General features: G+C 42.4%; 3 protein-coding genes across 3 annotated transcripts; 2 read left to right on the top strand and 1 right to left on the bottom strand.

Annotated features, from left to right (window-relative positions):
- The first annotated feature begins 1,685 nt into the window (after positions 1-1,685).
- LOC310803657 (uncharacterized protein) lies at positions 1,686-7,817 on the top strand. Its single transcript, XM_083668511.1, has 3 exons — positions 1,686-1,789; positions 2,824-3,178; positions 4,294-7,817. The coding sequence occupies exons 2-3, from the start codon at positions 2,851-2,853 to the stop codon at positions 5,556-5,558; spliced, it is 1,593 nt and encodes a 530-aa protein (XP_083524637.1). The 5' UTR covers positions 1,686-1,789; positions 2,824-2,850; the 3' UTR covers positions 5,559-7,817.
- A 499-nt stretch (positions 7,818-8,316) lies between these two features.
- On the top strand, positions 8,317-17,483 carry LOC310811572 (uncharacterized protein; the record flags this gene model as incomplete). Its single annotated transcript, XM_083679773.1, has 5 exons — positions 8,317-8,384; positions 10,243-10,294; positions 12,400-12,604; positions 14,041-14,343; positions 15,199-17,483. The coding sequence occupies 5 exons, from the start codon at positions 8,317-8,319 to the stop codon at positions 16,284-16,286; spliced, it is 1,716 nt and encodes a 571-aa protein (XP_083535899.1). The 3' UTR covers positions 16,287-17,483.
- A 7,676-nt stretch (positions 17,484-25,159) lies between these two features.
- Positions 25,160-26,978, bottom strand: LOC310803679 (general transcription factor II-I repeat domain-containing protein 2-like). The gene is made up of 2 exons (XM_083668532.1): positions 25,762-26,978; positions 25,160-25,581 (listed from the first exon to the last, which is right to left on the bottom strand). The coding sequence occupies exon 1, from the start codon at positions 26,888-26,890 to the stop codon at positions 25,775-25,777; it is 1,116 nt and encodes a 371-aa protein (XP_083524658.1). The 5' UTR covers positions 26,891-26,978; the 3' UTR covers positions 25,160-25,581; positions 25,762-25,774.
- Between the last annotated feature and the right edge of the window lie 206 nt (positions 26,979-27,184).

Below are 27,184 nucleotides of genomic sequence, written 5' to 3'. Positions count from 1 at the left end.
CTGAGAGGGTTAGGGTGGGACCTGAGAGTTAGGGTTAGGGTGGGACCTGAGAGGGTTAGGGTGGGACCTGAGAGTTAGGGTTAGGGTGGGACCTGAGAGGGTTAGGGTGGGACCTGAGAGGGTTAGGGTGGGACCTGAGAGTTAGGGTTAGGGTGGGACCTGAGAGGGTTAGGGTTAGGGTGGGACCTGAGAGTTAGGGTTAGGGTGGGACCTGAGAGGGTTAGGGTTAGGGTGGGACCTGAGAGTTAGGGTTAGGGTGGGACCTGAGAGGGTTAGGGTTAGGGTGGGACCTGAGAGGGTTAGGGTGGGACCTGAGAGGGTTAGGGTGGGACCTGAGAGTTAGGGTTAGGGTGGGACCTGAGAGGGTTAGGGTGGGACCTGAGAGTTAGGGTTAGGGTGGGACCTGAGAGGGTTAGGGTGGGACCTGAGAGTTAGGGTTAGGGTGGGACCTGAGAGGGTTAGGGTTAGGGTGGGACCTGAGAGGGTTAGGGTGGGACCTGAGAGTTAGGGTGGGACCTGAGAGGGTTAGGGTGGGACCTGAGAGGGTTAGGGTTAGGGTGGGACCTGAGAGTTAGGGTTAGGGTGGGACCTGAGAGTTAGGGTGGGACCTGAGAGGGGAAATTGAGACATGTTTGGACACAGTGGGGAAAGCGGACAACTTCTGTGAGCTGAAGGACGAGGAGTGTGTGTCACTGTGATTCAACTGCACAATAGTGGTGTGAAAATGTAAAAAAGCTTCTGTTTCATGTTACTGCAGCCTAACGTTACTCTCACTGTGGCCCATATATTTTACTTCATGTGCCGGTGGCCATTTTCTGTGCATCAACCTGCTTTCAATGACTGGCCTGTCATTTTTACCTTCCTGCGGTGTTTACAATGTGAATGCTTTCATAGACTTACTACTAAGCTTGATGGATATCAATGCAAATACAAATCATTATTATACTCACTGAAAACATTACATTTATAGCCCATAGATGCCCTTCTGTGCAGCGATCCCCTTTAACGTACTGGCCTTCTGGAGGATCCACACACTGAAATACACATGCTTCTCATGTGTCAACTTGTGGCCAATACATTTTACTTTATTGTGGTGTTGACGGTGAGACATAAGTTCACCAATCCACGTTCATGTGCAGGCCTATCTTACATATTCATGAATAAAAATGGTTTTGACGTAACAATTTGTGGCCCGCGGACTCATTTGAAAATTCTATATGGACCTTGAGCCAAAAAGACGAGACTCTAGAAACCTCCTGCAACCACTAATACTCCTGGTAGACAAAACTGCCAATGAGTCCTACGTCACGGTTAGCCACCTAGCATTCTTTGGTTGCAGGACAAGTGTCGTTCAATAATACTGCAGTTGTTGGACAACAATCACCGATACGTATCTCATTAACGACACTACAGGCATTCTATAAAGTTTATTGAAAAACAAAAAAAGCAATCACAACAAAAATCGGAGGTAGACAAAAATAGACTACTTTACATGGCAGACGAAGACCGATTTGTTTTCAACCCAAAATGGGCGTGTCCTTAGTCTGAACGTCCGGCGGATATTCGATGAAGCGCGGTGTGATGACGTAAACACCTGGCGCGCTTCGGTGAGTTTTCACTCTGGGTCTGTTTTGACCATTTCTCTTCTCTTGTCTGCTGCGATCTCACTACATTATAGAATTATTGAATGAAGCCTTGATACGTTTTATTTGGACCAGGAGTATCCTATATATTCACTTATTACAGAGACTGGGACAGCGACACTACCTTCAATAACGCCGAACTAACGGTAGGAGTTGATGAATAATTGATGAATGAAGTAGAGAGCTAGCTAGCTAACCCTGAGCTAGGTTCAAAATAGAGACACAGCAAGCTGTCCTACCCGCTACGATGGTTCGGTCCCGAACAGGTCTGCCGACGGGAAGGTCCGGTGTTACAAACCAGTTGTGAAGCTAAACTTGTACCTTAAAATACTGTTTGTCGTTGACAATTTGACAACCTAAGCTAATAGAGCTAAGCTAACTAGTGTAACAATAACAGCTTTTAAACGAGCAATACAAACTGCTACTGTCTGTGTACATTAATGCTTATTGCGTTACATGTCTAACGCTGATATAAATGTTAATTGTGGAAGTTACTGTCAACGAACCTTGAGTTGAGTTGATGGCATAAAGTTGACCGTTGCCTGAAGACAGACAGCGGCTCCGTCCAACTGATCTGATAACAAGTAGCCTCGTCAAACAAGTTACCATGGTTACAACGGGACAGACGACCGGTCAGCCTCACACCAGTCACGACTGTTCAACAAAACAATAAATCCATACATTGTTTTCAAGTTCATTTCCAGGGAATCTATTAGTTACATGATTGTATGAGAAGGAACTTAGTTTGAGTGTCCAGTATTTATTAAGTTTGGCATTGAGGACGAAAGCTAGCATAGAAGATTGGACAGCTACTAGTTTAGCCAGACACATTTAATACGAAACGGGGCTCATGGTACTTTTATTTATACAAAACAGTAAAAGTGCCTCTACAAGTAGCCAGTTACTATAAAAGCCAACGGTATTAACTGAGTTTTGATAGTTTGTAAAGAAGGTTGTAATGCCACTGAAACCAATGGGTGCCGAATTGATTTTCTTGTGTCTTTTCATTTGATAGCTACTGTTCATAGGTGGAGCTCCGTTAGTGATTATAAGCTAATACGTAATTATTCATTACAAACAAATGCAGTCAGTAATCCATAGATGATTGTATTTGCAGTACATCCTGTTAGTCTAGATGGTATTACAGTGAATTGATTGTTTGTGCCTCCTTTGTTTCTAGCTGCAGGTCCTCCCCAGAGCAGCAACCATGTATGAACCAGAGTCCACAGAGTCCCCCGGATCTGGCTGTGGTTCTCCAGCTCTGAAAAGCACACAGTGGGGTCCAGAGATGGTGGCAGTGAAGCTGGAGGAAGAAGATGTGGAGGAGAATGGAGTGATGATGAAAGAAGAAGAGAGAGAAGAGGAAATTAAGGAGAAGGGAGTGATAGTGAAAGAAGAGGATGGAGGAGAAGATGTAATGCAGAACGGTGTGGTTGTGAAAGAAGAAGACGGAGGAGAAGAAATTAAGGAGGAGGGAGTGATGGTGAAACAAGAGGACGGAGGAGAAATGGAGATGAAAGACAGTGAGACGGATGGTAAGTCTTTGTTGTATAGTGGTGAGTGTCATTGTACTGCTGTATAACAGTGCTACCAGTGCACTGTAAGTCAGTCAGTACCTGCATAGTCTGACAGTCCTGGTCTCTCCCTCTCTTGTGTGGGATTGATCTATCAGGGCTAGTTTCCCAGACCCAGATTAAACCAAGTCCTGGACTATAGACCATATTTAATGAAGAATCTACACTGCCAATGTTTACTAGTCCAGGAGTAGGCTTAATCTGTGTCTGGAAAACTTCTACTTAGTCTTCATTCATAGCTCTCTGCAGGCCTCAGAGATGTGCTGGTTCTCCTGGCATCACTAAACCCAACAGAATATCAAAGCCTGGAATAAGAAATAAGTAAATGTGTCTTTGTATAGAATATTTAACATGGCTAACACAAAAGCACCAATTATGACATTATCCTAACTCTGTATTGATATAAGACGCCTTTACTTCAAACACACATTTCACCAGTAGGCTTAAACTAAATATTTGCACAACTGGTATTTCCATCAGTCTTACAGTTGTGTTGGTTTCTCACAATATTATTCACAAATTAATTTGTGAAAATAAAATACGTGCACAGGCAATTTATTTGGCTACAAATGCGACTGGATTCTATAAACCAACAACTCTGGTTTCCTTATTGGCCAAGTTTCCGTATTAAATTATGCTGCATAACAGATTTCACTCACAAAATATAATTCCCAAATTCGTTAGGCTATATGACATTAGGCCCCTCCTAGCTCTCCACTTTGCACCATATTATGATGTGTTTAATGATGTCACTTTGTATCTTTCACCGTGGTTTCGTTAAAATTGTGCCAACCAGTGTAATTTTGGAAATGTCCCATCTGCATGGCAAGACCCATCATTCACCAAAGTTTCATCAACGTTCTCCCAGTGGTGTCGGAGAGAAAGAGGGGACCAGGATATAGGGCGGAATAGACACCTTAAAATGTTTTGCAGCAGTATTCAAAACTCTACCATCTATTTAAAATATTAAGATTATTTTTGGCAACATTACTCACTGTTTTGTGAGAAACAGGAAAATTGTGCCTGTTATTGCTCTCATGGTGTTTGTAACCCTGTATATGTTCCTATTCTTACAGGCGAGAGGTCCCACCCAGACTCAGACAGCGAGCCCAGCTCCACCACATCAGGAAACCATAAACAACACACACAGAGGAGCCCAAGACAGAAAAAACACCACTGCATGGACTGCTTCAGTAGTTTCAAAAAGCCAGAGGACTTGAGAAGTCACACTTGCAGGCCCCGTCCCTGTTTAGAATGCAGCGAGAGTTTAATTTGTCCAACTCACCTTAAACTACACCCACAAACTGACATAGGTAAGAAGAATCACCACTGTTCCCAGTGTGGGATGAGTTTCAATCAGGCAGGGACCCTAAAAAGACATCAGAGACTACACGCAGAAAGGAAACCATACACCTGCTCCCAGTGTGGGAAGAGTTTCAATCAGTCAGGACACCTTACTGTACACTACAGAGTACACACAGGAGAGAAACCATTCACTTGCTCCCAGTGTGGGAAGAGTTTCATTCAGGCAGGAGCCCTAAAGAACCATCAGAGAGTACACACAGGAGAGAAACCATACCACTGCTCACAGTGTGGGAAGAGTTTCGGTCGTGTAGAAACCCTAAAGAGACATCAGGTAATACACACAGCAGAGAAACCATACCTTTGCTCCCAGTGTGGGAAGGGTTTCAGTGATCCAGGGAACCTAAAGATGCATCAGAAAATGCACACAGGAGAGAAACCATACACCTGCTCCCAGTGTGGGAAGAGTTTCAATCAGTCAGGACACCTTACTAGACACCAGAGAAAACACACAGGAGAGAAACCATACACTTGCTCCCAATGTGGGAAAAGTTTCAATCAGACAGGAGCCCTAAAGAGCCATCAGAGAATACACACAGGAGAGAAACCCTTCACCTGCTCCCAGTGTGGGAAGAGTTTCAATCAGGTCGGGGCACTAAAGACACACTTGAGAATACACACAGGAGAGAAACCATTCACCTGCTCCCAGTGTGGGAAGAGTTTCAGTCAGCTAGGGGGACTGAAGACACACCTGAGAATACACACAGGAGAGAAACTATTCAACTGCTCCCAGTGTGGGAAGAGTTTCGTTCAGTCACAAAACCTAAGGATACATCAGAGAATACACACAGGAGAGAAGCCATACCAATGCTCCCAGTGTAGGAAGACTTTCAAGTGGGCAGGAGATCTAAAGACGCATCAGCTCATTCACACAGGAGAGAAACCATACCACTGCTGCCAGTGTGGGAAGAGTTTCAGTCGTGCACAAAATCTAAGGAAACATCAGAGCATACACACAGAAGAGAGTTTACACGATTGAGCTTCTTAAAGAAGCCTTGCAAGAGCCACACAGCAGGAGACAGGCTGTACCACAGCTCCCAGTGTGGAAAGAGTTTCATCAGGTCATTCAATCTGAATTTCTCTGCCACTCTGAAAAGAGAGAAGACATAGCCTTGCCTTTGCCGAGATACCTGGAGAGAACCTTAAAGGCCCCCTCCAGAGGGGTTAAAATGGTTGTGTCATGTGGTATACCTGGAAAACTAAGATTTTAGAACCTTGCTGACTTGATGCCCAAACACAGTCCAGTCCAACAAAAATGTGAGTTTCCGTGATGCTGTTGTCTAATAACAGACTGTTCATGAATAGGTTTGAACACACAAATACATACATACAATACCAAGACAAGAAAACATTTTTCTCTGTATGTGCAAGACGACCAAGGTATCTTTTTCTACACACGCACGTTTCTAGACAAACAAACGGTGTACTAACACACTTACAACTAAAAATCCAACAACAATAGTCGGTTAACAACACATGCATTCATACAGAAAAACTAGGGAGAATCTTTTATCTCTTGTGAGCTCACAGACTGCTGAATACCAGGGGACCCAATTCCCGCGCGCACGCCCTTAAGGAAGATTTTATAACTTTTACCTGGGAACTCTGTCCCGTGCCACGGCCCTTACCTAGGAGGATTTTTTTTGTTTACATTTATGGCATTTAGCAGACGCCTTTATCCAAAGCGACTTACATTTGTTTCAGTAAGAGAATCATGTATCCATATCATCATAAGATAAAGTAATCAGTGCTCAGACCAGGGGCCATAGGCAGTCACAATGCTAGAAGAAGGATTTTCTATATATTTTTTTTTTAAATCCTCACACCATTACACCACATTACACACATATCTACTACCGTCTACCCTATCTCAGACCAGAGTACCGAAAAAACCTCACCAACGTCACTCGCAATTCCCTATCTAAAAAGGAAAAGCAAAAGTCCCTTACCTTTAGTTTTGGGCAGCGACTCCTGGTCCAAGTGGGTGTCAAACATCTGGGTCACGGCACCAGAATTGTTAGGGTGCAGGAAAATCCCTTTGGCCCAGCTTGAAGAACACGCATCCGATTCCGGAGTCCAACTAAGGTTTACCATTTATTACAGGCCGGCAGGAGAGAGGCAAAAGCGCTGACTGTGCAAGGACCTGTTCCTCTGGCAAAGTGCGCAAACCTTACATACAGCTTAACTCAGGGACACTAACCCATGCACAGTTCAACAAGAGGTTCCCTTTAGGTCAGTATGCACCTAAATCAGCATGTTCTCGCCCAGAGGACAGATATAACTGACACTATCCTGACTGACGATCTTGATTTGTACCGTTACATGAAATGGTTATGCTGATTGAAGCAGATTATTGTATAGCTTGATTGAAGTGACTTGTTGTATGGCTTTAACAATCAAAGTAACAGACATGGGACAGATTCAACTAATAGGGCCTCCCTTTATTACAACACTATACTAATACTGGGTAATACTCCCTTTATTACAACACTATACTAATACTGTGTAATACTCCCTTTATTACAACACTATACTAATACTGGGTAATACTCCCTTCATTAGAACACTATACTAATACTGGGTAATACTCCCTTTATTAGAAACACTATACTAATACTGGGTAATACTCCCTTTATTAGAACACTATACTAATACTGTGTAATACTCCCTTTATTACACCTTACTAATACTGGGTAGGTCCCTTTGCTGTCAAAACAGCCTCAGTTCTTCGTGGCGTTGATTCCACAAGATGTTGGAAACATTCCTTTGAGATTCTGGTCCATGATGACATGATTGCATCACGCAATTCCTGCAGATTTTTCAGGTTCACTTTCAAGCTGTGAATCTCCCGTTCTACCACATCCTAAAGGTGTTCTATTGGATTCAGATCCGGTGACTGGGAAGGCCACTGAAGAACACTGAACTCATTGTCATGTTCATGAAAACAGTTTGAGATGACTTTTGCTTTGTGACATGGTGCATTATCATGCTGGAAGTAGCCATTAGAAGATGGGTAAATTGTGGCCATGAAGGGATGCACATGGTCAGCAACAATACTCAAATAGGCTGTGGCATTCAAGAGATGATTGATTGGTATTAACGGGCCCAAAGTGTGACAAGAAAACATTCCCCACACCATTCCACCACCTCCACCATGAGAAGGTGTACAGCTTGTATTTGTTGTGTGTAATTGTTGTATTTATTGTGTGTAATTGTTTAAATGTAGGCTAATGTATTGGTATTATTTTATGTAATGTTTGTAGTAGGCTGATACAATACAGATCCTGAAAAGGAATTGGAATTGGTGGTACAGTATAAATAAAGGTCTCAGTGGGACACTACTGTATAAATAAAGGTTTAACAATCATCAATGCCTACAGTATACTTAGTAGGTTGTATAGTACAGTATAGTTAGGTTGTATAGTACAGTATAGTTAGGTTGTATAGTACAGTATAGTTAGGTTGTATAGTACAGTATAGTTTGGTTGTATAGTACAGTATAGTTAGGTTGTATCGTACAGTATAGTTTGGTTGTACAGTACAGTATAGTTAGGTTGTATCGTACAGTGTACTGAGGGTTAATAACCAAATACAGCCAAATGGATATATATGTTATATATATGTTATATATATGTTTCTAAAATACATTCTAGATGTGATGTCCCATGCTCCGAGCTCCCATATGCAGACACACACACACAACAACAACAACAACAACAGCAACTTAACCGCTCACCATGGGCCAGATGTCACGTCTCCCAGGCCAGCTGTCAGCCTTCTCCAGCTGTCCTAGAAGGTTCATACAGTAAAGACAGTTCAACAGGGTTACCGTTCTCTCACTAGGGTCAACAGGGTTACCGTTATCTCACTAGGGTCAACAGGGTTACCGTTCTCTCACTAGGGTCAACAGGGTTACCGTTATCTCACTAGGGTCAACAGGGTTACCGTTCTCTCACTAGGGTCAACAGGGTTACCGTTCTCTCACTAGGGTCAACAGGGTTACCGTTATCTCACTAGGGTCAACAGGGTTACCGTTCTCTCACTAGGGTCAACAGGGTTACTGTTATCTCACTAGGGTCAACAGGGTTACCGTTCTCTCACTAGGGTCAACAGGGTTACCGTTATCTCACTAGGGTCAACAGGGTTACCGTTATCTCACTAGGGTCAACAGGGTTACCGTTCTCTCACTAGGGTCAACAGGGTTACCGTTCTCTCACTAGGGTCAACAGGGTTACCGTTCTCTCACTAGGGTCAATAATGTAAGTGTTGAAGGAAGCACGACATGCAGGTTACCGTTTGTATGATTTCATCACATGCATTCCTCACTAATGAGGAGGATATTGATGATGTCAAGTGGCTGTTCAATAACTGATGATGACAGTAACAGAAAGATTGGTCATGTTATTATTATGATTATGATTATGATTATTATACATGTCACTGTGTTTCCGTAGATACAGTATGTGCATCTGAGTGTTTCTACCTATTTGTTGTGTGTCAATGGCTCTGCTACAGTGGTTGGACAATAATGCCTGCAGATTATGGGCCCCATGTGTATCACCCAGAGTAATGACAAGACCTCTGCTATGTGTACGAGCAGACTGTTTATCTGAAGATATACCTCCAATAAAAGACATTTCAGTTGTAGATGTAGAATATGTATTTGTTGGTGCCAGTGAGGTGCTACACGCCAGAGTGCAATTCAGAAAACAAGTGTGACGATGATTAAACAAAGCATGCAATAAAAACACTCCTTATTATATCTGTGTTTTATTTATCTTTGCTATGTTCGTTTCTGTTTCACCCTTGTTGACAACCACCTGCCTCAGGAAGACAGGGAGGCGCCCTCACTGATTACTAAGGCTGTCAGTTAATAAATAAAATGTGTTGATACATGTTTTCCTATTAGTTGATGAACCGACTGTGTATTCTGATGTGGAAATGAGAAATGATCTTTGGTCATGTATGTTTTAAGCCTAGGCTTAATTTCACCGAGTAGTTGAGGTAGTCAGAGAATTACGAAACATTTGACAACCAGAGTGCCAACATGAAAACGAGTGCTGCCTTCACAATGTGCAGAGGAGTAATGGGGTACTTTACTTTACAATGTAATGGTGGCCTAGAAATCGATGGTGCGAATGCCATACCCATAGAAAAGCCAAAAGGATGGGGACCCAAAGACACGTCTGGAAGCCTCCTGCAACCACTAATACTCCTGGGAGACAAAACTGCCAATGAGTTCTCCGTCACGGTTAGCCAGCTAGCATTTTGTTTTTGTCTTTTAATGATATTTGTATACATTGCAGTTGTATACATTTTATTAACGACATTACAGGCATACAATAAAGTGTATTTAAACACAAGGAAAGCAAATACAGGTTGACAAAAATAGACTACTTCACATTCATATGAGGCAGACGAAAACCACTTTGTTTTCCACCAACATTGATTGAACGTCCAGTAGATATTCGATGAGGCGCATGGTGATGACGCTTCCATCTGACGCGTTTCGATGAGTTTTCAGTCTGGGTCATGTTTTGATAATTTTGCCGTCTCTTGTCTTGTCTGCGATCTCACTGCTACTTCATTATAGTATGATTGAATGAACCCTTGACACGTGTTATTTGAACCAGGATTATTCTATATGTTCACTTATTACACAGAGACTGGGACAGCGACGCTAGCTTCAACAACGACGGAGGCGCCGACCTGACGGTAGGAGTTGGAGTGATTGTGGCTCCGACGAGATGGAGGGTCTTGGCTTGCCGGAGCTTGCGACTTAATTCAACATGAGTGCCCTTATCTGTTTCGGCATCACTTATCCTAGTTTTGAAAATATCCACGTACTCTTTATCATCTGAGATTTTCTGTCCTTGGTGATCGGCTGAACGCCATAATTGTAAACAAAGAAGTGCAATTGCAATCCGGAGTGACATGTCTGGAGTTTTCCAGCGTGGCTTCGTTAAATTAGATGGAGTGATTGATGAATGAAGTAGAGAGCTAGCTAGCACTGAGCTATGTTCAAAAGAGAGACAGTGATCTGAGCCACAGCAAGCTGTCCTACCCGCTACGATGGTTCGGTCCCGAACAGGTCTGCCGGCGACAAGGTCCGGTGTTACAAACCAGTTGTTAAGCTAAACTTGTATCTTACAAGACTGTTGGCAACAGTGTTGCTCATTGACAATTTGAAAACCTAAGCTAATAGAGCTAAGCTAACTAGTATAACAACTGTATAAACGAGCAAGACAAACTACTGCTGCTATTGTCTGTGTACAATAATGTGTATTGCGTTACATTGTTACTTTCGATTACACTTGGAACACAATCAGCACATTGAAAGTGTTCAGTTAACAAACGAGAGACACAATGTCTAACGGTGATAGCAATTTTTATTTTGAAAGATACTGGAAACAAACCTTGAGCCGGTGGATGGAGGGGCACACAGCTTCATTGACAGAGAGGGGCCGAACAGCACTGGCCCCTCTACCATAGAAAACACAAACACTCAGCCAGCCAGCCAGCTGCGAAAACCAGCAAATGTCACGCATTTCAGAGCTTTCATACGCAAGGAAAATAAACTAAAGCACAGCCATGAATGTTTCATTAAACAAAGATAACAAAATAAAATTTTAAAAAAAAGTATTAGATTTGCTAACAGTAGGATATGAACAACCATGGCAGGGTGATGCTTAATTCAACAACAGCGTCAACATCGCCCCACCGGCCCTGAGTGACATCACTGCATCACTAAGGGGTATCTAGGGGTGAGGTCAAGGTATTGGTTACACCTATTAAATAGACAAGCCTGTAAGCCAATCAAAGCCAAGTACATGACAGACGTAAGAGACATACTGCGCATGTGTTCATCAGAAAAGGCGCCTGATGCTCGACAGATGCTGCTGTGCTTCGCGCTGTGACTGATGGATAGATGGATGCTTCTTCTAGCACTGTGACTGCCAATGGCCCCTGGTCCGAGCATTGATTACTTTATCTTATGATGACCGATGGATAGATGGATGCTTCTTCTAGCATTGTGACTGCCTATGGCCCCTGGTCCGAGCATTGATTACTTTATCTTATGATGACCGATGGATAGATGGATGCTTCTTCTAGCACTGTGACTGCCTATGGCCCCTGGTCCGAGCATTGATTACTTTATCTTATGATGACTGATGGATAGATGATTCACTTACTTAAACAAATGTATTTGTTGTAAGTCGCTTTGGATAAAAGCGTCTGCTCAATGCCATAAATGTAAATGCTATGTATATGTGTCCTGTTCTTTTATTAATCCTTAGAAACCCGGACCCAGTTTTCCTTGCATGAAAATTAAGCAGTAAGTAGGACTGCCCCAGGAGACCCGAAATAACACATTTCTGGGGAAAAGATGAAATATAAATCAAAACTCATATCAATAGTTATGCAATATTGCCTCATATGTATGTCCCTCTGGATTTTTAAATAATTATTATTGTATAGACACTGTTATATCTGTGTGGTAAAGAGATCCAGTGTAATTACAGTCTTTAACACCTTTTGATTTTGCATATACTCAGCATTTACACAACTTCCACATTTCAATTTAAGACATTGTTGCCTATATGCAACATTGTTAAAGCGTTAAAGGTTTAAACAAGTGAACTTTATCTCGGTCGTCAGTTCATTTGATAGGTACATAGTTGGAGCTCTGTTAGTGACTACAAACTAATACATAATTATTCATTACAAACAAATTGCAGTACATGTCCCTGTGTAGATGCTTTTAGTGAACTGTTTGGCTGTAATTTATAGTTTACACTGTTTGTGCCTCTTGTTTCAAGCTGCAGTTCTTCCTCGGAGCAGCAACCATGTATGAACCAGAGTCCACAGAGTCTCCCGGATCTGGCTGTGGTTCTCCAGCCCTGAAAAGCACACAGTGGGGTCCAGAGATGGTGGCAGTGAAGCTGGGGGAAGAACATGTGGAGGAGAATGGTGTGATGGTGAAAGAAGAGGTTGAAGTAGAAGTGGAGATTGATGAGACGGATGGTAAGTCTTTGTTGTATAGTGGTGAGTGTCATTGCACTGCTGTATAATCAGTGCTGACCCTGTGCTGTAAATCAGTCAGTACTTCCGTAGTCTGACAGTCCTGGTCTCTCCACTTGTGTGGGTTTGATAAATCACTCTTGATCTTACCAGGGCTATTTTTCAAAACCTGAGTTAAGCACTGCCATTCACAAGCACCTGCTGAACTACAAGATTTACCCGCCACAAGGTAAATGTAGGCCTATCCGCATTTAACGCTTGGCAGGTGTTAATTTCAGACCCTGAAAATTGTGTGGCAGTACAGTGTCCTTGTATCTCGGATGCACATGTATACAGAGCGGAGGCTTTCACCAAAGTAGCACAAAATGTCAAGTAAGAAAATATATTTAGCTTTTTTCTCATAATCTGCGGTGCCTTATAATTTGTAGGTCTATAGGCAATCCTTAACTCTGTGTGTGGATAGTTGTTTAAAAGCCTAATTTAACATGTTCTCTCCGGTCAATATTAATATATTATAATATATATAATATAATTTAACCAGTCAATATCCCTATGTCTTGTCTTGGCCTATACTGTCAGTGCATGCTGCATTCTCCCCAATGCAAACGCATTACATGCAATGTAGCATGTAATGCATTTCTGTCTGCGTGTGTAAACATTAAGACCATTGTATTAGGGTTAGGGTTAGAGGAATGGGTTAGGGTTAGGAATGTTTAGTACACACACACACACAGGACAAGTTGTGTCTGACTGCAATGGCTAGTTCATTTCTAAGACGATTAGCCTGCTCATTTTTTCTATTATGTGACAACATTTTGGTGCAACCAAATCACGTGCTGGTACCACCAAATGAAAAGTCTGGAGCCCTGTCTTACATGTGGGGTTTTGGTAACCAAATGACCCAGAGACTGGGCAGTGATTCTTAAACTTACGGAAGCCAAACCATAAAAACAAATGTTTATATTAGTTGACCGGGGTCTATACTTGAACGATAATGAGGTTTGACACTGAACTGCCCTAAGTTCACTCCTGTGAAGGCCGGGTTTGAGTCGTTGTTATTCCAGACTTATGTGTACTGTGCACAACAGCGAGGGGACGAGGTTAAGCATCACCTAACCCAAGGAAGCACTTCTTGGACCCCATTTTCCTTGTTCAACACATCACTTAATTGTTTGAATAAACTCACAATACTTACAATAAACATTATTTTATTGTACCTTTTCTTTAACAATGAGTGAGACATCAAATGTTTTGCAAGCTTTAGCTGCGGTATTCAAACCTCCCTTTGGATTATCTCCTATCCTATCCCATCTATTTGAAATATGATGCTTATTTGGGAAAATTATGCCAAACTTATTTTGCTGACTGTTTTTAACAAGGAAAATGTGATTGTTGTTCTCATGGTGTTTCTAACCCTGTATATGTTCCTAATCTTACAGGAGAGACCTCTAACCCAGACGCAGACAGCAAGTCCAGCTCCACCTCAGCAAACCATAAACACACCACAGACTCCCCAGGTTCAGGCTGTGGTTCTCCAGCCCAGAAAAGCACACAGTGGGGTCCAGAGATGGTGGCAGTGAAGCTGGAGGAAGAAGATGGAGAGGAGTATGGCGTGATGGTGAAAGAAGAAGAAGTGGAGAAGAGAGTGATGGTGAAAGAAGAGGACAGAGGAGAAGAAATTGAGGAGGAAGTGATGATGAAACAAGAGGTTGAAGTAGAAGTGGAGATTGATGAGATGGATGGTAAGTCTTTGTTGTATAGTGGTGAGTGTCATTGTCATTGTCATTGCACTGCTGTATAATCAATGCTGACAGTGTACTGTCAGTCAGTCAGTACTGGCAGAGTCTGACGGTCTCTCCCCTTGTGTGGGATTGATAAACCACTCTTTATCCTAACCTGAGCGGACCTCACAACTGTACATATGTGGGGTCCTCTACTTCCATACCCACTCAGGCTATCTTGAAACCTAGTCCTGGACTGTAGACCATGTTTAATGAAGAATCTCCTTTGCCAATGTTTACTGGTCCAGGAGTAGGATTAATCTGTGTCTGGGAAACCTCTCCTCAGTCTTCATTCATAGCACTCTGCAGGTCTCACAGATGTGCTGGTTCTCCAGGCATCACTAAACCCACGGAAGCACTTCCTAGTGCCTAGTTCCATGTTATTCAAAGTAGTTGAATTCACGACATTCACGATTGCATGATTTTGTTATTGCGAGGTAGTAATTGGCACAGAGAGTGGAGGTGATTGTTGTATGCTGGGAACATTGGCATTCATTTGATGTTTTAGGGAATATAGCCTACGGAATTTAGTAGGCTAATGCGAGAACACTGGGGCCATTTCTACATATTTGTAAAGGATGTAATAATGTGCCTGGTATGATGAAATGAGTGTTTATTTTAGCCTATTGTTTCACACTCTGCCCCGCCTGTATATAACGTTCGTTTGTGTTGCTCAGAGCGGATGTACCGAGAGTTGACACAAAATTACCAATGATCTTTGGGAAATGATCTTTACACATGGTTTTGTGCTGGCACCACTGTTTAGTGGAAGCAGATTGGAGCCCAGTGTTTCTAACCCTGTTCCTATACTTACAGGAGAGAGCTCCAACCCAGACTCAGACACCGAGCCCAGCTCCACCACATCAGGAAACCATAAACAACACAGACAGAGGAGCTCAAGACGGAAGAATCACCACTGCATGGACTGCTTCAGTAGTTTCTATGAGCCCGAGGATTTGAGAAGTCACACCTGCAGGCCCCGTCCCTGTTTAGATTGCAGTGAGAGTTTCATTTGTCCAACTCACCTTAAATCAAACCCACAGACTTACACAGGAGAGAGGCCACACCATTGCTCACTGTGTGGGAAGGGTTTCAATCAGGCAGGAGCCCTGAAAAGGCATCAGTTTATTCACACAGGAGAGAAACCATACCTCTGTTCCCAGTGTGGGAAGGGTTTCAGTGATCCAGGGAACCTAACAAAACATCAGAGAATACACACAGGAGAGAAACCCTACCACTGCTCCCAGTGTGGGAAGAGTTTCAATGTGGCAGGAGCCCTGAAGACACATCAGAGGACACACACAGGAGAGAGGCCACACCACTGTTCCCAGTGTGGGAAGAGTTTCAATGAGGCAGGAGGCCTAAAGAAACATCAAAGAATACACACAGGAGAGAGGCCACATCACTGTTCCCATTGTGGGAAGAGTTTCAATGAGGCAGGAGCTCTAAAGAAACATCAGAGAATGCACACAGGAGAGAAACCATACCACTGCTCCCAGTGTGGGAAGAGTTTCAAGCAGGCAGGAGCTATAAAAAAACATCAGAGAATACACACAGGAGAGAGGCCATACCACTGCTCCCAGTGTGGGAAGAGTTTCAATCAAGCAGGAGATCTAAAGACACATCAGAGAATACACACAGGAGAGAAACCATACCTCTGCTCCCAGTGTGGGAAGAGTTTCAATCAGGCACAAAATCTAAGGACACATCAGAGAATACACACAGGAGAGAAACCATACCACTGCTCCCAGTGTACGAGGAGTTTTAATTGGGCAGGAGACCTAAAGAGGCATCAACAAATTCACACAGGAGAGAAACCATACCATTGCACCCAGTGTGGGAAGAGTTTCAGTCGGGCACAAAACCTAAGGAAACATCAGAGCATACACATAGAGGAGAGTTAACATGAGTGAGCCTCTAAAAGAAGCCTTGTGGGAGCCACGCAGCAGGAGAGAGGCTGTACCACAGCTCCCAGTGTGGGAAGAGTTTCACCAGAAGCTTAAACACCCCCTCCAGAGGGGTGAAAATTGTTTTCACATGGTATACCCAATGACTGTAAAAGAACATTGAAGACTGATGTCACCAGATTCATTTCAATAGTAGTAGCAAGGCTAACGCACATAGATAAACTGCAGTAAACGTAATGGGTAGCCTTCGAAGTTCACTGAAATGGTAATGATTTCAGAAATTATGAACACTGTTTGATCTAAAGCATATCAATTGTGATGGATCGGTAAAAGTTGCAGTATACATATAAAAAGCAGCCACAATATGTACAGTGAATATCCACTTGATATCATCATCCGAAGTAAATTACTATCCCACAGAAAACATGGTCCAAGATTCACCTAATTTTATTTTCATAAAAATAAATAATTTAATCCTAATTTTAATTAATAGCCAAAAGGCCTTCTTAATATCTTCCATCACCGGCCGGTGATTAACAAGATTGTTGGTCTGATCTTGTGATATTCGCTTATTGCAGTTCTATAAAGCCTCGTTACGAATAAGATATAACATTGATTCAACAGGTAAATAAATGAATGCTATGAACTTATTTGAAGACCTGACGTACTGTATAACTAAAAGCCATTTCCACCAAATGGATGTAGAATAAAATGTAATTAAATGAATGTATTGTAGAATATAACACACCTGGAGAGCGGCAGATTCACACGTCATTAGAGAGAAACGATGCTGCTAACTTTAGGGAACTCAACGATGTGTAGGCTGATGTCCAGTAAATGTGCCTGTGCCTGTGTCTACAATTTGAGATGCAAGACTACAAAGACTCACATTGCCAATAACGCTACACAGCTCATCAACATCAAGTGAAAATGGCACGCTGAATTACCTGGGCATTATAACTAGCCAGGCCATAGATCAATAGGCTAAGTTGTTTAATTTGTCCCATGAAAATGCATTCCAGGGGAGCTTAGTGGCGTAGCACACTAATGCGCTTACCACATAACCGCAAGGTTCCTGGTTTGATTCCCCACCACCTGATTGACCCTCGACCTGTCTTGCATGTCATCCCTCCTCTCTCTCTCTCACCCATCCTTCCTGTCAACCTCTACTGTCTCCATCCCAATAAAAGCAGAAATGCCCTAAAAACATATTTTAAGAAAAAGAAAATGCATTCCAATGTCATACATACATGAAAAAAAAACATAACTTTGGGCCCCCTCCACCAGTACAATTAGTACAATTATAAGCACAACAAGACAGAATTTGTTTGAACTGTTGAAAGAAATTGGCGCCCAAATTCTCAAAGATTTATCCACACAATTTTGGGGGGGTAAATCCATATGGTAGACCAGGGGTACCCGCGGGCCTTGAGTTTGACACATATATGGTCGACCAATCACGGTTAATCCATATGGTAGACCAATCACGGTTAATCCATATGGTCGACCAATCACGGTTAATCCATATGGTAGACCAATCACGGTTAATCCATATGGTCGACCAATCACGGGTAATCATTATAACTTTGTGCAGCTCAAGTCATCGCTGTCATTGTTTATTAATTAGAAATTTTCGGCCAAATCATAATAAAATTGTCAATTTAATTGTCCTTTAACTTCGACATCTCTGGCATCCAAGTAATGGATTGCCATCAAATTCTGCCTCTTACAAATTAATAATTTATATCACTTCATAACAATGTCATCATTTTCAACATCAGTGTCTTTATAGCTTTATTGTCATAATGAACAGTTCATTATGCATCATAGTCATCATTAAAATCAATGAATCATCATTACATTTTTATTGGGCCTGTATTGCCATTTTGCATTCAGGATCTTGCAGTATAGCTATATGTTACAACTTTTTTTGAGAATATGCAAAATAATAATGCATGTACTGCACCTGTGACGTGAATGTCCTGTAGTGTTCAGTTGTTGTGGCACTTCTGGGTGCAACGCAAAAAAAAACAAAAACAAAAGTCTAGGTTTCCATGCTCGGTCTCAGTGCCTCGCTCGTGCTGATAGAGTCCCTGCACGTTCCCGCCCCTTGGCTGGCTCAGACTCATCCTTATGACGTCAGCGCTTTACAGAGGTAAGAGAAATGCTTCTATCGTCCGATCTGGGCTTTTAAAAAAAAAAATGACGACGAACATTGCATGAATTTGTGTATTTGAAAGTAATTGTAGAACATCACAGTCACACTGGAATCGACCTCATTTTGCCAAGAACAATACCGACTGCCTTTGGAATTACAGTACATTGAGAATGAATTGTCTTTGGGCAGATTCATTCCATCATTGCTAAAATGTTTTCTCTCAGTACAGTAGCACGTTCGCTTAGTCGAGGAATAATAAGGCAGCGGTGTATCGCTGTTTCCTCATCAACAGATTTCCTGTTACCCTATTGAAAATGCCTTTTGACAACGTAAACTCAACAAAAACAAAACATACTCGGTTTAAGACCTTGATAAAGCAGATCTGTCATCTGAGGGGTGTACGTGCCATTATTGATTATAGATATATACTTTGTTGTATTTATTGTGTTAATTGTGTGTAATTGTTTTAAATGTGGGCTAATGTACTGTTATTTGATGTAAGTTATTGTATTGTAGTAAGCTAATGTAATGTCATTTTAATGTAATATGTAAGCAGGGCTCCCCTGAAAAAGAAACCTTGTTGTCAGTGTTCTAACCCTAACCCTGTATAAATAAAGGTCTCAGTGGGACACCCCTGTATAAATAAAGGTCTCAGTGGGACACCCCTGTATAAATAAAGGTTGCACAATAATCCATGCCTACAGTATACTTAGTAGCTAGTATAGCACACTATAGTGATGGTTAATAACCAAATTCAGCCTGGATATACAGTGTGTGTGTGTATGTATGTATATATAAGGGAACACTTAAGGGACACATCAGATCTTGATGAACGAATTATTCAAGTTGAAAATCTTTACTGATGTACATTGTATAATTTGTTGAGAACAAAATGATGTAACAACGGTCAATGGAAACCAAAATCATCAACCCATTGAGGGCTGGATTCAAAATCACACCGAAAATCTAAGTAAAAAATTCAAATCACAGGCTGATCCAACTCATGATGTGATTCAGTAGTATGGCCCCTGTGTGCCTGTACGCACTCCCGACAATGTCTGGGCATGCTCCTGATGAGTCGGCGGATGGTGTCCTGGGGGATCTCCTCCCAGACCTTGATCAGGGCATCAGTGAGCTCCTGGACAGTCTGTGGCGGTACTTGGTGGCGTCGGATGCACCAATACATAACGTCCCATAGGTGCTCAATTGGATTTAGGTCAGGGGAACGAGAGGGCCATTCAATGGTGTCAATGCCTTCTTCATCCAGGAACTGCCTACACACTCTGGCCACATGAGGCCGGGCATTGTCCTGCACTAGGAGGAACCCAGGGCCCACTGCACCAGCGCACCCTCCAAGGATATGCCCCCCCAGACCATCACTGACCCACCGCCAAACCGGTCATGCTGGATGATGTTACAGGCAGCATTACGTTCACCACGGCGTCTCCAGACTTTCACGCCTGTCACATGTGCTCAGTGTGAACCTGCTCTCATCTGTGAAGAGAACAGGACGCCAATGGCGGACCTGCCAATTCTGGTGTTCTCTCACAAATGCCAATCGAGCTGCACAGAGCTGGGCAGTGAGCACAGGTCCCACTAGAGGACGTCGGGCCCTCATGCCACCCTCATGGAGTCTGTTTCTGACAGTTTGGTCAGACACATGCACACCAGTAGCTTGCTGGAGGTCATTTTGTAGGGCTCTGGCAGTGCTCCTCCTGTTCCTTCTCGCACAAAGGAGCAGATACCGGTGCTGCTGTTGTGTTGATGACCTTCTACGACCCTGTCCAGCTCTCCTCGTGTAACGGCCGGTCTCCTGGTATCTCCTCCATGCTCTTGAGACTGTGTTGGAGACACAGCAAACCTTGCGACCGCATGTATGGATGTGCCGTCCTGGAGGAGCTGGACTACCTGTGCAACCTGAGTGGGCTGCAGGTACCGCCTCATGCTACCAGTAGTGACAAGGACACTAGCAGAACTAGCAGAATCACTTCCTAAATGGGCAGATTCATATCCCTGAAGTTTAGCTGACTTGGTGTTACACTGTGACGATTAAGTGTTCCCTTAATTTTTTTGAGCAGTGTGTATATATATATATATATATGTGTGTGTGTGTGTGTGTGTATGTTTGACCATCTGTGCCTCTGTAACCTTTCATTGTGCTTAGAATGTAAAGCCAGGGTGACTCGAAGAAACTTGATGCAATAAAATGTTGAATATTTTAATTTATATAGATCTGGTGTTCCTGTGATAGTGCATGACAGGATGTGGAAGTCTATGTGTGTCATCTAGACGACTGGTTTGATTGCTGTTGGATTCATGCTTTTCACTCGCACTAACCACTATGTTATTCTCCCATCAAAAGTCACCAGAACTGCTTGTTTAACAGGTGATATGCACAATTTTCTCTGAGTAGAAAGGGGGGGGGGGGACACAGCCCCCTTCACAACATTTGAGGCAGCACCCCCTCGTGAAATATACTTCCTACATCCCTGGGCACAGTTGGGGGGCCCAGTTGTCGATAGAATGGTTGGTAGTAGCGTAGCACAGAGCATGCTTGTCAATCCTGAGAATGAGTTTGGTCATTTATGTTCTCACACTTTCTAAATGCCATAAATGTAAATGTACTGTTCAGGGAAAGGCAAGATCTATTCCTATAAAAGATCTATTCCTATAAAAGATCTATTCCTATAAAAGATCTATTCCTATAAAAGACACTTTAAATCTTAGCTTTATGACAAGCTCCTCTTTGTCTAACCAAATGCCCAGGTATTTATAAGTGGGGACACGCTCAATGTTGGCACTACCCAATGTAAATATGCATAAATAATCAGATACATTTTTCAGTATCATCATAGAGGTAACAATTATTTACAGATAATCCATTATTGTTTATGTAACTAGTAAAAAGAACCGGACCTGGAATCGATCCTTGTGGGACACCCTGTTATATCCAGAAAACCTGATTTAACACCATCAGTTAATACACACTGCGTTCTGTCTGCTAAATTATTTTCAAACCAGCTACATGAAGCCTGATCACATGTTTTTTCTGATCGAGGCAATTTAACACATCATCTAAGACAAGCGTAGCAGCTGAGACTGTGCTTTGACCAGGTCTAAACATTTAGAACAGAATGAGAAGATTAAAAGGTTCTTAGCTGGGAGTTGAACTGGGAATCTAATAATAGGAAAGGCAAGATAGCTTGGATATTGGGCAGTAGTTATCTAGGTTATCTCAGTGGCTAGAAGTGGCAGATTTGCAGATTAACAGACTTTAAATATGTCAAATATGTTTCATCTTGAAACTGTTGACTTCAATGATCTCAATGAAACGTCATTCTTCAGAAACAGCCCTGATAGGACCAACAGGATTTTAACCTGGGTCTCCTGCCCCACGGAGGTCTCACCCAGTGATGGGAACTCTCTCATAGTCGTTGTGGTGACAACAAGGTCTTGGTTATAGGAGTGTTTTATTCACCTTCCTCCTCAGCTCCTCCTCCATACACACTGGTTTCCTTCAGAGCCACTTCCATCTGGGAGGGAATCAACCAGAAGAGACTCATTTGACTGAAATGAAGACCAGCTCCACACATGAATATCACACCACTTCAGTAGAGGTTTGGTCTCTTTGAACCAAGAGTTCTCAGATCCAGTTTCATGATATCAACTTGATCTGTTGTTCATTTCACCAGCGTCAATCTAATAACAATCTGCATTTGCTTCCAATGTGACATCACCAGCACACTGTTGAACAATATACTCCACACACACACACAGCTCTATAAACATACCCACTGATACTAACACACACAGCTCTATAAACATACCCACTGATACTAACACACACACAGCTCTATAAACATACCCACTGATACTAACACACACAGCTCTATAAACATACCCACTGATACTAACACACACACAGCTCTATAAACATACCCACTGATACTAACACACACACAGCTCTATAAACATACCCACTGATACTAACACACACAGCTCTATAAACATACCCACTGATACTAACACACACAGCTCTATAAACATACCCACTGATACTAACACACACAGCTCTATAAACATACCCACTGATACTAACACACACAGCTCTATAAACATACCCACTGATACTAACACACACACAGCTCTATAAACATACCCACTGATACTAACACACACACAGCTCTATAAACATACCCACTGATACTAACACACACACAGCTCTATAAACATACCCACTGATACTAACACACACACAGCTCTATAAACATACCCACTGATACTAACGGAAAAGTAATAAACTGGAAAAGTAATAAAGACAAGAGTTGATGAAACGGTTCCCAGGACATCCTGTTGGTGTTCAAAGTTGTTTCTCTCACTAGAACTGAGGTGGTGGTGGACTTGAAACACGTGTTTCTGTTGTGTTTCTGTGTTTCTTTCATGTATTCCATCATGTAGCCTTGCATGCTGTGTGAGGGGCTTGTTTGTTAGTGAACCAGTGTTTGTATCAGATCAATATGTCATGATGTAATACTGTCATGATTGTAATGAAGTATTTCACAGATATTGGCTCCACATATCCTACTCTTCTACTCTTAACGCCTTCTAATCTGTTATCTGATAGTTCAACTAAATGATTGACTGTGTATCATAAGTCATCGTGTTCATAAGTCTTCATGTTTTGTGAAGTGAATGACCTGGATAAAAAACCTCACAGGTGACATGGTCACACCAGACCTTTCCAAACTTCTACCTACTGTACCAGAATACAATGATTCAATATGACCCATATGAATCAAAGAGACCCTCTATTCAATACATAACACAACAACACAACAAGAAATAAACACTTCTTCAACATATTAGATGACATGTATTCATATTCTCGTCATAATTGGAGACGACAGTTTATAAAAGTGCAGATTTACAAAGCTAGAATGGACGCGCGAGCGAGACTGGCCTCACACATCAAACGGCGCAAAGAGGCTGCGCTCGTGCACGTCATCCACCACAGCCAACAGATTATGAATGAATATATATTAATATATATTTAATGCTTATATTTAACATTATGAATGAATATATATTCATATATATTTACAGATTGACACCAAAAACATCTGAAGCAGTTTACCTCTCAGATGTTACTGGTTTAAATGATTATAAATACCAGGTGAACCTGTTCGAGAAGCAAGGAGGTTTTAATGATTATAAATACCAGGTGGAGATGGATAAAGAAAATACATAAAAAGAGGGAGTGATTTGGCGAAATTCATACTGTTCATATATGAACCTGTTACAGAAGCTTTAATCAAGAATTGGACGCGGCCCTCGGTTTGGAAGCGTTGCTATGACGACAGCGTTCTTTCGCTACCTCACCAACAAGCAAGAAAAAGTTTTGAAAGTGGTTTATCCAACAAATCAAAGAAAGTTTGAATGCCAACTGTTGACTTTTGCAAGTGGACTTTTCCATGATCTCTCCGTTGATTACTTCTGACAAACTCTAGTTCGGGTAAGTCAAGTGCAGCGTCTTGAACCAAAAGTGAATGTGAGTTCAGCTGTCGACTACATGTTCAATTAAAAAGGCAACTATTTGGTTATTGGGATATCGCCTATCTAACAGGGATGAGTGCAGCCGCCGCACCGCGGCAGAAGCTGCCGGTCTTACCGGACAGAAATAATCCCCAGAAACGCTCACCTGCCCTCGAGTTAACGAGTCCACGAATCAGGTGGGTGTCAAACTGACTGCTTTATTCGTAGAAATGTGTTCATTTTGGGTCATATATCGAGATGATAGATAGGCTGTAAGACGAGGCTAAAATGTCACTCTTCTTTCAAGGAGGCAGAAACAGGCGAGAGAATGGGAACCACCTCAGCCGGCTCAGGGCAGAACCCCCACCGTGTCCAAGGAGGACGTCGCGCTGTGAGTCTCTCAGCTGTTCGCCTCCTGTCTCTCCTCAGGGCGCAGGTCCATAACAGTGCAGTTCACACGTTCACCAGCAGGGGTCCTCACTACCCAACATATGAAACCCTACCGTACTGCATGGTCGTGACCAATCACTGTCTCCCAACCTACAGTGTTGGGGAAGAGTGTTGCTCAACGATTAGATTAACAACGTTTAGTTGTAGCTTGGTGGTAGTTAAACTAAATTCAAATTAGTTTTTCTTTTTTTTTAATATATATTTCACTATTTTGGCCATGTAGCAGTTTGAGATACTGTAATGATTCACTACATTTCTCCCCCTAAACAAAACAATAAAAATGAATTATTCAATTATTAATAAAAAGGAATTGAACTGTTATTTCACCCCTCGAACTTCAAAGGTCCCGACTGTTTATTCCCTCACTGCTTCCTGTCTCCCCACTTTGCTCCACCTCACCTGTTTGTATCTTTCTCAGTGATTTCAGACGTTTCTGTCATACAGATTAGTCGTCACCTTTCAACAACTGGCTGTTGTGTGTTGGACAAAGTAGTTTCAATGTAGTGACCAACTTGTTGATGTACTTTTTAAAAGTAGCTTTAGTTTGACAAACTATATTTCTCACAAGGGAAGCTGTAGTGGAGTTCAACTTCTTCCCCGGTGAAGTAATTGATCATGTAGATCAGGGGTCCCCAAACTTTTTCCTGTGAGGGCCACATAACTTTTCCCTTCTCTGATGGGGGGCCGGTGTCAGTTTGTAACAGAAAAAGTGTGACGATCGTAGGGGTGCTTAAAAAATTTATTGTTTTCCAGAAAGCCACACATAACCAAATAACCCTTTCCAGGTTCTTTACAGAAAAAAAGTCAGGAAATAAATAATAACACTATTAATGAAATAAATAATAACTAAATAACCCTCTCTGAGTTCTTCACAGAAAAAAACTGGAAATAAATAACACTATTTATGAAATAAATAATAACTAAATAACTCTCTCTGGGTTCTTCATAGAAAAAAAAGCCATGGAACATTAACTTTCTGTTGTGCCATGCACAATCTTAACAGATAAAAGTTCAGCTCAGTTGTCAGAGCAGAATCTCTCTGACACATATGAGCAGTCTCTTAAAGTTCTTGTGTTCCTTCCTTATAATCCTTTTGTAGGTTCCAGTAGGCTTGTAGACACCGCTGTTTGCAGCTCTCTCTCATCAACTTCCCTGTGAAAACCACAAAGGAAGCAGGTTGAGAAACTGAACTAAGTGATACAGCACCTACACAGCACAATACATTTCACTACCAGTATGGTTGTAAAGATGGATTTTATCCCAGTAGATTTTATTATGATTATATTTGTTTATGCTCAGAATGACTCATTCAAGTCAGAAAAGTGAGCTTACCTATGTATGTTCATCAGTGTGAACTGTGGGCCTGCATCTGGCTGGTGAGAAGTTGAATATCAGGTTCCATTCTAGTTACAGCCAGTCTCAAGCACTGATGCAAATGTTCATCTGTCAATCTTGATCTCATCGGAGTTTTCAGCAGTTTCATGCGTGAAAAGGTTTTCTCGCAGATATACGTGCTGCCAAAAACTGTGGACATTTTCATTGCGTGTTTTTTGATGTTAGGGTACGTGTCGTTTGGGAGGGCGGCATAGAAGTCAATGAGACTGTTGGGCTTGAATGCGTCTTTCAGAACATCACAGTTCTGTAACTCAGCCAACTCAAACTGATATGAAGGCTGGGCTTCATCAATGTCGGCAACAAAGGGGTTCTGAAAAAGACGGATTTCTTTTGCATGAACATGTAGTTCACTGAATCGCACACCGAACTCCGCCTTCAGCATTTCCAGTGCTTCCACGCACTTTTCAGCTGGGAACGGGACCGCTGGGTTCTCTGTCGACAGGTTTTGGGTAGCAGGGAGATGGACGAAGTTGCGCTTTTTCACTTGTTCCAAAAGCAGCGCTAATTTCACCTCAAATGCTTTTATGTGTGAATACATGTCGCAAATGAGTTTCCCCTCGCCTTGTAGCTGCAAGTTAAGGCTGTTAAGTATTTCTGTCACGTCTGTTAAAAATGCGAGGTGCCATTTCCATTCTGGGTCGATCAGCTCTGGGACCGTTTTGTCTTTTAAATGAAGAAATGCGTTAATTTCGGGTAGCAGCTCGTAAAAACGCCTCAAAACTCTGCCCCGGCTCAGCCATCGGACCTCTGTGTAGTACAGCACATCTCCGTGCGCAGACTCCAGTTCAGACAGGAATTCTTGGAACTGCCTGTGTTTAAGTCCCTTTGCTCTGATGAAGTTTATGCACGACACCACAACCTTCATTACAGAATCCCACGTCAACACTTTGCAGCACAGTGCTTGCTGGTGAATTAGGCAGTGGACTCGTAGCGGGGCGGTGAGACCCCTTTTTTCCAACTCCCGGTTCATGCGTCCTATTAGACCGCGAGTTTCGCCCACCATGCTAGGAGCCCCGTCAGTCGTGATGCTAGCCAGCTTTGACCAGTCCAGGTCCAACTCCTCCATGGTTTGGCACACTTTGTCAAAAATATCCTCTCCCGTTGTAGTCCCTTTGAGACTTTGGAGGGCTGCCAGCTCCTCGCATATCTCAAAGTTTGCGCTAACTCCACGAATAAAAATGAGCAGTTGCGCTGTGTCCTGCACGTCCGTGCTCTCATCCAGTGCTAATGAAAAAAAGTCAAATTCTTTCGTCTTCTGCTGCAGCTGGGCATATACATTACTCCCGATTTCTTCAACGCGTCTGGTGATTGTACTCGCCGACAGACTTACGGCATTAAATGCATCTTTCTTCTCGGGACA

This window comes from Argentina silus, assembly GCF_951799395.1.
Source record: "Argentina silus genome assembly, chromosome: 1".
Classification (NCBI taxonomy): Eukaryota; Metazoa; Chordata; class Actinopteri; order Argentiniformes; family Argentinidae; genus Argentina; species Argentina silus.
Note: the sequence above shows the minus strand (reverse complement) of the source record. Positions and strands in the feature narration are given on the sequence as shown.